We start from the raw sequence: 12,093 nt of genomic DNA, 5'->3' as shown, positions 1-12,093 counted from the left end.
TTCTCTCTGTCTTTCCCTCTCTCTTCCATTCTTCCTAAAAATCAGTGGGAAAATATCCTCAGGTGAGGATTAACAAAAACAACAACAACAACAACAACAACACACACACACACACACACACACAAAGGCCAACACAGGACAGGTCAGCTAAACAGGCAGAAGACCCTAAACTGCTGGGACCTGGAAAGGTGAAGTTCAAGGTCAGGAAGGAAGACAGGCCCAGAGAGCAGTGTTGGGCTGCTGAGAATTTTGGGACAAACAAACAGGGAAGCATGGTGAGGAGAGATGCTTTTCCAGTGGAAAGAACTTGTATAAACGGAGGTAGATTGGATTCTGCCTCGTCGGTTCACCAAGCACAGGCACAAACAATGGAGGAGTCAATGTTTTTGAATTTCAAAGCTAAATGGGCGTTCTGGCTTCCCACTCTGGAAATAACACTTTAAATAACCTACAACATTCTCACATTTCTGGAATCCAACCGAGACGGAGGTCAGAGGGCAAGCAACCAGCCTGAGATCGAAGGGAAAAAGGCCTCTCTCGGAGAGATGGGAAGAGGGCTGGCTCACCTGAGACAGTTGTGTGCACAAGAGTTCAGCCGACACGTTCAACAAATTACTGAAACCCGGGGCCGGCAGTTACAGATGGCCTGTGACCTTTGGCCCTGATGTCATCCTGTAATGATTACGTAGCAAAGGGATTTGCAGAGGTAATGAGGGCTAGTAATTAACCAATGGGAGACCACCCAGGCGGGTCTAGTATCACAGGAGGCCTGATCTTCGGGGATCCGATGAAGGCCCATGAGAAGGCCCATGGCAGGGACTGGGAGAAGCCTCTAGAAGTTGCTCCATCCTCAGCTGAGGGCTGGGATACGGGACTTGGACCCAGAGCCACAGGGAACTGGACCCTGCCACACCCTGAATGAGCTGCCAGGGGATTCTTTCAGCTTCGGGACCAGCCCACCCCAGAGGCTGAGACCTGGGAGAGAACAAGTCACCCACAAGGGATTTTTGGCCTGCAGGACTGGGAGCCCACAAATGGGGTTCCATCGGCCTCTGTGATTGAGAAGGAAGGCACCAGGTGTGGCTGCTGTTGGATAATCCTCTGGGTCTGCAGACACTGGGGGCTTCGAACTCAGGGGCAGGCTCTGCACAAACCCAGCCGGCACTTAGCAGAAAGATAAGGGCAGGTCCCGGGACAGAACTCCTGGGGGAGGCCGGGCACAGGAGGGGTCCCAGCTGCCACCAGCATTCCCTGAGCACAGTGCGACATCGCTACCACGCTCATCTCCGTAACACTCCTGTACCCCCAGGACCAGGGAAAGGGACGAGGCCAGGATGTGGGCGCTGGAGGGAAGGGGAGAGCAAACAACCTACAGTCAGGGGCAGAGAAAAGCAGAGTGAACACACCACTGTGAGGCTTGTAAGTGGGATAAAGTCTCCTGAAACGGCAAAAGGACAGAGACTCAGAGGTGGAGTTGAAACGGAAGCCTGGCTGAGGGACGGTGGGGCGGGAAGGGCAGGAGTGCCTCTGGGACGGGTGGGCTGAGCCGCATCAGGTGGAGTGGAATTCAGGACAGAACGGTTACGGGCAGAGGCCTCCAGATCTGGAAAAGCTGGAGCAGCGAGACACGTGGAATTCTGAAGAGCATGCCGTAAAAATCCACAAATCAAAGACTCTTGGAATAAAGGAGACGTCACCAAAAGAAAAAAATCACAGTGGGAAAATTTACCGCATCACTCTCAGCCTGGATAAATTCGGGAGACAGACCCAGTGAGGAGTGTTGTATTTGTAACGGTTGATTTAATAGGTATAGTTCAACTTATTTTCAAACTAGAGGCCCGATGCATGAAATTCGTGCAAGAGTAGGCCTTCCTTCCCCAGGCTGCCGACACCAGCTTCCCTCTGGCACCCAGAACCCGGGCTTCCCTCTGGCTGCCAGCAGGCACCCGGGACCCGGGCTTCCCTCGAAGCCCTGGCTTCATCCAGAAGATCGTCCAGAAGGACAATTAGCATATTACACTTTTATTATTATAGATGTGCATGGGACACATACATGTGAACATATGTGTAAAATGGAACACAGTCCCACCCTACCTCTCCTGGTTTCTCAGACCCTCACACCTCACAAGTCCTGCCACCACTCAGCCAGGCACCTGGGCCCTGGGATGACCCACCCCCCATCACCACAGCAGCTTCAGCTGGAGGGGTCTTGAAACAGAAATTACATTTTGTCTTACAAATCTTTTCTGGGCTGAGCTCCTCTGTGCTTTCTCTGGCCCCTCCCCTGCAGGACCATCCCTGTCCTCCCTCACCCATCCATCCAGGGCACTTGTCCCGTGTCCTGCCCCACGAGTCCCTTCTGCTCTGCTGCCCACAGCCACCTAACTTCTCAGGGTGAGGCCCGAGACCCTGGTCCCCCAGGGCCTCCCAAGGGCCAGTGCTCCGCTCCAAGCACACTGTTCCCCACGCCTCCGAAGTCCTCAGGAGCCTCAGCTTTCCGGGGCTGGGGTAGTGAGGGGGAAGCCGGCCCCCATCATCCAGGCCAGCCCCTCTCTGGGCCCAGATTCCTCACCTGGAAACTGCAGACCACCAGCCACCTTCACAGCACAGAGCCCACATGGGGTCACTTACTGAGTCCATCCTGTGCAGCCTGCTTCGTGTGTGAGTGACGTGGGGTAAAAACCGCCCCACAGGCCCTGGATGAGCTGTTTGGTTGGTTGGAGGGTCAACCCATATACCAAAAGGTTTTGGGTTTGATTCTGGGTCAGGGCACATACCTAGGCTGGGGGTTCAATCCATGGTCGGGGTGCGCACAGGAGGCAACAGATTGATGTTTCTCTCTCACATCCATCTCTCTCTCTCTCTCTCTCTCTCTCTCTCAAAATCAATAAAACATCCTTGGATGAAGATTAAAAAAAAAAAGTCCTGTAACAGCATAGACCTGACCCCATAGAGAGAGAGCACCGAGGCTGGGCCACCCTATGCCTGCTGGTGTGGTCACAGGAAGAGGCCGGTCTGCCCCTGGTCTGCCTCGGGCTGGCTCTCACCTAGGCCAACTCACTCTGCCCAGGACTCAGTTTCCCCAATCTGTAAAATAAGGGTTAGGACCACCTCAAATACAGCTCTGCAGGGACAGCCCTGATAAGCTCTGTGGGAACCCAGTGCCCCTGAGGCCACCTGCCCACAGGGACCTGAAACCTCCTCTCCCAGCAGCCCTTTCAGCCTCCCCTTTCCCCTCCCGGCCCTGGGGTGTGGGGTCCCCACCTGGAGCCGCCTCTTCTCCTGGCCTGCTGTCCGCACACTCGCCAGGTGCTCCCTCTCCAGCCTCTGAAGCACCTCCTTCTGCAGGGCCCTGGTGGCCTGGGCACTGCCTGCCTCCCTCTCTGCCTGGCGCCAGCCTGTGGGGCAAGCAGGGTGGCTTGCCTGGTTCCCAAGGTCTAGGGACTCCCATACGGGGGATCGCCCCTCCCATCTCAGAGGCTGGGAAACTGAGGCCCGGGGAGTTTTAGTGACTGGCATCTAGATGGCGGGGGCTGAGAGGCTCCCCTCTGACAACCTTGCTCCTCCCTCAAAGCTCAAGGCCTGGACCCCAGGCCCCTCCCCAGCCCACCCTTCTCTCAGGCCTTTCCTTCCAGACATTCAGGCCCTGGGCCTGGCTCCCTGGGTGACCCACTAATGGGGTGAGGGACAGAAATGCAGTGGGGTGACCCGCAGGGCAGGGGCCTCTCTGAGGGCAGAGACCCAATGGGGGGGATGGGCCTTGTGACTGGGAGGAAGGCTCCAACTTTGGGCACAGCCAGTGCAGAAGCCCAGGTAGGAAGAGAATGCCATGGAGGGAGGCCTCTCACAGTGTCAGGAAGTGCTGTCCCCCAGTGCAGGGGGGTGCTTGTTTGGTGTTACCCCATGGCCCCAGCCTGAGCTGTTCCCAGGACTGCACTCTGGAGGCCAGGAGTGGGTGTTCTGGGGGACCCCCAGGAGCAGGTGGGGAAGGGAGGTCACCTTCCTCCGCCTGGGCCAGTGCTGTCTTCAGCTGCCCCACGTGGCTTTGGGCTCGGGCACGCTCCCTCTCCACCTCTCTCAGCCAGCTGCTCAGGTGGCGAACCTGGGCTCGCCAGTTGTCCTGGGAGAAGGTCAAAGGTCAGCAGGCAGGGCTGCGGGGAGTGGGAAGCTAGAGGTTTTGGGGGTCTGGTGGGCATTACAGAGGCACTCAGGACAGGCCCTAGGGAGGGCTTGGAGGCGCTGTGCCCGCATGTCTAGGTTTGGGGTATGCACGTAGAGTCGGGGAATAGGTCATGCCATGACTCTCAGCCTTTCCCATAGCTCCTCCCACCTGGCAGGTTCGGAGGGGCATCCCTGGGGTGACAAGATGGGGAGTCCATGTGAGTAGCTGCTGGGAGCTTGGTCCCGTGTGAGAGGTCACGGGGGACACTCTGCAGGTGATGTGGCCAGCCCCTGGGATGGTTCTTCAGGAGACAGGCGTGGGCATGGTGATGCCCCTGCCCTGGACCCAGGTGGACAGCACACAGAGAGTGGCCCCTCCTGTCTCTCGGAGCCTTCAGGGCAGGGCCTCTCTGCCCCTTTTTACCCGCTCCTGCTGGGCATCCCGCAGCTTCTGCATGAAGTCCCTCAGGGCGTCCTGCACAGAGGCCACGTCCATGTCTGGGCCCTGCTGTCCTGGTGCGGGTGAAGGCCATCGAAGTGGTGAGCGGGACCTGGCAGGGGGGCTGGCACTGTGCCTCCCAGAGTGACCCTGAGAACCGTCCAAACCTGTAGGACAGTGAGGTCTGAGGGGACGGACTCAGTGGCACATGGATGTCCTGTCTCCCTTTCTCTCTGTTGTCCCCACCCACAGGGAGCCGGGGATGGGGCACAGGGTCCAGGCCCTTATGGTGCAGAGTGTGAGGCCCAGGGAGGGGTGGGGGTGGCCCAGGTAGGTGGTGGAGCTGGGAGAGGAGCCCCCTGAAGCCACCAAAGACACTGACCTTTGGTGGGGGAGCCGGGCCGTTTAGGGGAGGCAGAGGGGCCCTGTGCTCGGAGCCCCAGCTCGCAGCAGAGTGTGGACCAGAGCCGGCTCAGCTGGCCCTGTGCATCCCGCCTGGCACCCTCTGCCCGGGCCAGCTCCTGCTCCAGGCTATGGACGCGGTGGCAGGCCCTGTCCAGGCGCGCCTGGAGGCTGTCAGTCACACTGCTGGCCTGCTGCAGCTTCATGGTGGCCCCGTGCAGCTCAGCCCGGAGGCTCTGTTCAGCCCTGTGGCTCTCACAGAGGCGCTCCTTCACTTCCGCCAGCTTCTGCTGCAGCCTCAGGACCTGTGGCAGGGCCGTGGGGGCTCAGATGGAGGTTGGATGCTAAGGGACCTCTGAAGACTGGCCCTGGGCCTTTCGCTCCAGCCACTCTTTGGCATATCACAGCTGGAGGGACCAAGGACCTGCCTCACAGCCCATGTTTGGCAGGGGAGACACCTGAGCCCAGGTCGGGAAGGGCACCCCAGGACCATGGAGTAGATTCGGGCAGGCAGCAGAGAGCCCCCAGCAGCCTCGTGAAAACCTGGGCCAGACAGGGCCGTGGCCCGGGCTGCACCTCCTGCGGCCAGCCCCTTGCATGTCTGCCTGCTCAGGGCCTGTGGTAGCAAAGGCTGTGTCAGCATCACCTGAGACCAGGGCTGGGGAACCCCGGGGTGCCACCACAGACTTCCAAAACGGATAACACCACGGAAAAATAGAATGTCGTCCACCCCGCACACAGTGCACGGAGGCTGAGGGGGCAGGGAGGCGCTGGGTGGCTTCCCCGGACGCCCCTGGCTGGGCCTCCCTTGTTCCCTCTCTCTTCACTTCAGCCCCTGGCAGCCCCCTCTCTGCACTGTCCTTGCTGGGCCATCTTCCCCTTTCTTCTTCGGGCAGCCCAGCCCCGGTGAGGGGGCCCTCCCTGACCCTGCTGTCCTTATGCTGTGGTCATCGCCCCACTCCCAATTAGGCCACTTGTTTGCTGCTGCAGATCCTGGTCATGGCCTGTGTCCCCAGTCCTCCATTCTCACAAGGTGAGTGAATAGGGCAATAAACAGGGACCCCCCCCCCCCCGCCCTCGGAATGTGCACAGGTTTTGGGGAGGCAGCCAGGCCCCAGCTCCAGGCTATGTAGCCCCTGCCAGACTGTAACCCCCGGGGTAGGAGGCCTGGCGCCAGTGCAGGTGGGCCTCATCTCATCTCCCTCCCTGGGTGGCCGCAGTATAACGACCCCATTCACAGATGGAGGTGAGGGGCTGTGAGGTGACACAGGGGTCACATGGGCCATGGGAAGTAAACCATGTTTCTGGGTATGGTGGGTACTTGATAATAGCCACTCTGCACATGACTTTGGGTCTGAACCCGGGAGCCCCACACAGGCCGAGGCCCAGGGAGACCTTCTCAGGCTGTGTGTGGGGGGTCCAAGGCCACCTGGCCGTGGCAGCACAGCCCGGCAGCAAACAGAACCCGAGGGGCGGTGCCTGGGACTGAACAGAGGGTCTTTCAAGCTGGTGTGGGGCTGTGAGAGCTGGTGGGGGGAGCTCACGGCAGAGTGCATGTGGGAGGGTGTGGGGACATGTGTGCAGGCGTTTGGGGAGAGCTCATGGGAGAGTGTGTGCCTGTGTGTGCAGGTGTTGGGGCGTGGGACACGTGTGCAGGCCTGGGTGGAGGTGTGAGCTCAGAGACCTGAAGCTCTTGAGAATTGGTCTTTTCAGGGTCCCCCTGCCTGTCCGCAGGCTCAGAACTCTCTTTGCCTGGGTGAGACTCTGTCCTTGACTAAAATGTGATGAAACGAGGGTGAGAGCAAGGCCTGGGCGACCCTGGACCTCTGCCTCCCCTTCTGGGCCTCAGCCCTCTACCTCCTTCTGGGCGTCTTCCCGGGCAGCGTCCACCTCAGCCGCCTGCCTCTGCAGCTCCAGGGCCTCTCGCCAGCTCTGCTGCTGCCGCTGCGAGTCCTGTGCACACTGGGCCTGCAGCTGGCACACCTCTTGGCTTTTCCTCTGGTTCTCGGTCTCCAGCATCTTCACCTGGAGGGTGGGTACGGAACTGATGGGGGCCCACATCCCCTCATAGGAGCTCAGGCAGCCTCCTGCACCCCTGCCTCTGCTCACGTGTCCTGGGAAAAAGCCTCCCTCCCGGGCATCTCCCCACACCCCAGGACGCTCAGGCCAAGTCCAGCTCTGGAAGGGGTCTGTGCAGTACCCTCAGACCTTTACCCTCAGCCACTCCACAGACACCTGGCACCTCCACCCTGGGGCCAGGACCCTGTGGAGCGCAGAGCTCAGAGCTCAACGTCAGCCCTGGTGGCCCAGCTTACCACCAGCATCAGCCACTGGACATGTGAGAGGAGGTGCCTCCAGGAGACCCAGTCCCTGCTGTCAAGCCCCTGCTGTGGAGGCTTCCCTGAGGGTGCCTGTGCTGTGGGGCAGAGCCAAGCTCCTGCCTGTGCCCTCAGGCTGGATTTCTGACCCTCAGGGTTCATGAGCCTCAGAAGGTTGTTTTAGGCCATTAGGTTTGAGGTTTGTCATCTGTGCCCCATAGGGCAGACCCACCCAGGAACCCTGTGAGTCTGAGCAGGGCCCTTCTGCTGGTGGCTCCAAAGGCACAAGGCACCTGGGTGCCCTGGTGGGGGGGCCCCAGGGTTGGGGAAAAAGGAAAGTGGCATGTGTGAGGCTCCAGAGAGCTTGGTCACCTGACTGCGGAGCTCCCGGAGCTCCCGGCAGGTGTCTAACTGGGCCCGCTCTGCCTCCTGCAGGCTGGCCCTCAGCTTGCCAGCCTCCTTCTGGGCTGCGGCTCGGGCCTCCTCCAGGACCAGCACCTTTTGCTCCTTTTCTTCCTTGGCCCGCTGAAAACTGAGCAGAGCATCATTGGCTGGGGCTGGGGGAGCCACCTGGGGGCTCTGGCGTCTCCCATGGTTACCGTTCAGGCTACCCTGCAGGCTGTTCACCTCACTCTATTGAGACATGCCTAAGGCGTCCCAAAGCCCAGCCTCCTTGGGGCTGCCTGTCACCTTTGGGCAGTGGGTTTGAGTGCCCAGCTGTCCTGGCCCCTCTCTATGTTTCCAGCTTCTCTCACCACTACTCCCCTCCCTCCAGCCCCGGCCATTTCCCACTGGCCACTGGGGCCCATCTTTCCTGCCGGAGGGGAACTCCCTGAGGGCAGGGACGGGTCTGTGTGTCCAGGTCTCCCCCTCATGGCCAACAGTCATCATTCTGGATGGGTAGTCGGCACCCTGGACCTGCCGGGTATATCCCCCACCATCATCTGGCCCAGCTTAGTAGGAAACCCCTTTCCTACCACGGCCGGGGGGGCGGGGCAGGGAGCTTTGGGGCAAGGGGGACTCCCCACAGCCAGTCCATGGTGGAGCCATACCTGGCCTTCTCCTGCTCAGCCTTGCACACTGCGGCCTGCAGCTCGGCGTTGGAACGCTGCAGCATGTCCTTCTCGAGGGCCTCGTCCCCCAGTGCACGGTGGGCATCCACGACCTCCCTGCGCAGCCCCTCGAGACTGTCCTCACTGCCCTGCAGCTCCCTGCGAAGCACAGCCAGCCCCTCCTGGGCCTCCCCCAGCTGTGCCCACAGCTGCTCGGCCTGGAGAAGGAGCGTGTAGTTCTAGGGGCCATGGGCCAGCCCGGGTGGGGGGTCAGGAGCTATGGGTCCAGCAGGCAGAGCTGCTGCTCTAGGGACAGCCACAGGCAGCACACAGCCTCGGGCTCTGGTCTGCAGTGCTAGTGTCCTGCTGGCCTCCTCTCCCAAGTGCTTGCAGAAGCAGACAGCCTGGTTCTGCCAACCTGTGGCTGCAGGGTGACTCCCCCGGGCCAGTCCCAGAGCCCAGGCAGGTGACACCCTGACTTTTCCTAGTTCTGGTCCTGTCCTGTGCTCCCTCCCTGGACCCCAGGGTTGATGGATACTTCGTGCATGGGACACGGCTCTGCCCACCCATCAGCACTGTCCCCACCAGATCCAGTACCCACTGCCCGATGGCCCTTGCCACCTGTCGGGCTCTGGTGTCCACTCCTCTCCTTCAGTAATGGCGTGGCACCCAGGGTCACTGTCTGCCCCGGCATGGGCAGCAGTGTCAACGCCGAGGCTCCTGACACTGGGCACCGGTCCCCTATCGGAACCGGAGGCAGTGGGAGGGCGGGTCTCTGGTGTCCTTGGAATCCTCCGTTGGCACCAGGGCCCACTGGGCCAGGCTGTCCAGCTGCTCGGGCAGGGAGTTCTCGCTGTGCTCTGCATGGAGTGCCCCAGTGTGAGCCTCCTAAACTCGAGGTGGGCAGTGGAGGCCCATGGTAGGAGGCTCCCACGTCCAGTCCGCACCTCAGGGAGCTGACCCAGGGAGGGGCAGAGGCTGCAGGTGGGACACCCACCACCTGGAACCAGGACCTGTGTTCTCTCCTGCACCAGGCCCTACACCGGGGGATTCTAGGCAGAGCCTGCTGACACCAAAGTGTGGGTGGGGGTCAGGGGCCCTACTCACCTTGGGGCACAAAGGCCCTGGGCTCAGCCCTGCTAGGAGGGTCTGGGGGAGAGTGTAGGCTGGGGAAGGGGCAGCCCAGCCTTCAATGCCCAGGCTGTGGGGTGGGGGTTCTGCCAGGGCGCCTGGTCTTTTGCCTCCTGAGCTGGCTGTGGCCCTAACCAGGACACTCTGCAGAAAGCTCTGTTCCAATTCGCATGTCCCCCAGGAGGAGACAGAGGAAGCTAGCGGGGACATGCCAGGGAGGGGAAGCCGCAGGAACTCTGGGCCATGTCAAGACGCCCGTTTGCCAAGAGCAAACTCCACTTTGCTGGCTGCTTCTGTGGGACACTGTCCAGGCCCCGGCCGGCCTGGCTCCTGCACCCGCCTGCTGTTATTGTTGTTCTGTTTTTGGGAAGGGCCTGAGCCCCCCCTTCGCTCTCCTCCCACCCCCCACATGTGGGAGCCACAAGTTGTGTAGAGCATTTTCCGCTGAGCTCAGCAGAAATCCACCCAGAAGGTCAAGGACCAGCAAAAGGGCCTATCCATCACAAAAGAAGCTGTTTTCATTTCCCAGGACAAGGAGATGAAAACAAGCAAAACAAATGCAGGGCCCCTCCCCCGCACCTCCACCCACCTCCCTCTGTCTCCCGAGAACAACCATCCCTTTTACAGGAATTTTACAGCCAAATCGCTTAATGTGATTATAATAATTATTTCTTTACTAAAAATTGTATAAACAGCCTCTTTTGAAATCTCCTGCAGGGAGGTGGTCGAGAGCTCTGCAAAGAGGAGGGAGGGGAGTTGAGGGCCCTGGCCTGCGTGTGGCATGTTCATTTGTGCACGCATGGCAACACACATGTGTGATTGGTGTGCACGTGTGTGTGCATGCAGCATGGTGACCGTGTGGTTGTGCAACTGCATACATGTATGTGTGAGCACACATGGCATTATGTATGAGCATGCAAGTATGTATGGAAGTGCATGTGCTGCCTGTTGGACATACTAGTATGTGTGTACTTCATGGTGTTCACATGTGTTTACATGTGCATTGTGCCCACACATGAGTGCATGTGTGTGCATGCATGTGTGCACTGTCACTTTTTGTGTACACGTGTGTGCATGCAGGTCTGGGGTGTGCATGCGTGTGAGCCATGCAGTGGGTTCATGTGTGTGCATGTACACACACATGTGTGGACTCAGTCAGGGCTGCTGGAGGCCTGGATGTGCCTTCGGTTTAAGGACTGTGAAAATGTTATGGTTTCCATGGCGACCCTGGCCAGCCTGGCGCCTGTGAGGGCGCTTCCATGCTCCTCTTTCCCCTTCACCCCCCAGGCTCCCTGTCCGTCCCCCCACTCCCTTTCTGGAGGCCCCTCTCCAAGAACCTGAACTTGTACATCTCCCAGCTCCTCCCACTGCTGCCCCCAGTTTTAAAACCTCATTTTGTTTCCCCGTGTGGTCGCTGACCGGCCTGACTTTGAAATCTGTTGAAAGGAGACCTTTCTCTTTGGGGGCCAAAGTAAACAGCCTGTCATGTTAAATCACGCTCTCTTCCTCCGTCCACCCAGCCTGCCCCGGTGCTGGGGGAGGGCGAGCCCCTCCTCCCCCCGCCGAGCCTCCAGGCTAGTGCATGAGCTCGGTCAGCTGCCTGCCAGCCTTGGCACACTGCCCAGGGAGCACGCGCGCTAGAGCCGCCCATCCCTGCCTGCCGGCCCTACCTGGGCGCCAGCTTACCCTCCCCCAGCCCAATCCCGTGTCCTCCTGCCCTCCCCTCTCCCAGGCGCCCGAGTGCTGTCAAACCTACCTCAGGAACACCTCCCCAATCGCCTGCCTGCCGAGCTCCACCCGGCCTCGCTGGGGCCTTTCCTGCTCACCCTGCCCAAGACTGTCCCCACCCAGGACACCATCACAGGGCTCCTGGGGCCATGTCAGGCCCAGGCAGGGCCACCCTGCACCTCTGCTGCCTCTCTGCTCCAGGAGACCCCAAGGTGGCTTCACCCCACCCAGGCTCAGCTCCGTGGGGTCCATGCCTCACGCTGCTCACCAGGGATCTTCCCACAGCGTGTTGGATGGATGGGCCTCTAGGCTAATGGCCCAATTCCCTCTCCCCACCCCCCAGATCACACCTGCCTTCTCTTCCCTCTCCTTGTACTCCCCTCTCTTACCCCTCCTGGCACCTCCCTCTCTCCCCTCCGGGCACCCCCTCACCTCTCTGCCCGCATTGCTCCGCTCTGCCGCCATCTTCCGGAGACTGTGGTTCAAAGCCGAGGTCTCTCTCTCATGGGCCGAGATGGCCTCCTCAAACTGGGCCTGCAGGGCCTTCAGCTCCGCTGCCGTGGCTCTGACTGTGGCCTGGGGGGAGCAGTAAGCCATTGAGGCATCAAGGGGCTGCCCATGGCGGGTGGGGGCCACACGGGCAGCCACACAAAGTCCTGGGACCAGATGGGCAGCTCACAAGGCAGGTGGGGACCAGAGCAGGGACTGGGGCTCCACGGGACGGTTCTTGTCCTGGCTACAGCCAGTGCCACCAATGCCAGGTCCAGAGTGGACACAGTGGTGAAGGGTGGGGGCTGAGGCCCCAAGGGGCGTCCCTAAGGGAAGGGGCTGACCCTATTCCTCGTCCCCTGGGCCTTCCTCT

General features: G+C 60.4%; 1 protein-coding gene across 1 annotated transcript in view; it reads right to left on the bottom strand.

Moving 5' to 3' along the window:
• The window catches only part of CROCC2 (ciliary rootlet coiled-coil, rootletin family member 2), a 55,884-nt gene that overhangs the window by 9,140 nt on the left and 34,651 nt on the right, over positions 1–12,093 (bottom strand). The window contains 8 exon segments of the mRNA XM_023743372.1: positions 3,265–3,398; positions 4,000–4,120; positions 4,586–4,767; positions 4,983–5,307; positions 6,860–7,027; positions 7,693–7,852; positions 8,373–8,590; positions 11,664–11,807. Coding sequence (XP_023599140.1) covers positions 3,265–3,398; positions 4,000–4,120; positions 4,586–4,767; positions 4,983–5,307; positions 6,860–7,027; positions 7,693–7,852; positions 8,373–8,590; positions 11,664–11,807 — 1,452 coding nt within the window.

The sequence above is a fragment of the Myotis lucifugus genome, unplaced genomic scaffold, assembly GCF_000147115.1.
Source record: "Myotis lucifugus unplaced genomic scaffold, Myoluc2.0 scaffold_5, whole genome shotgun sequence".
Lineage (NCBI taxonomy): Eukaryota > Metazoa > Chordata > Mammalia > Chiroptera > Vespertilionidae > Myotis > Myotis lucifugus.
Note: the sequence above shows the minus strand (reverse complement) of the source record. Positions and strands in the feature narration are given on the sequence as shown.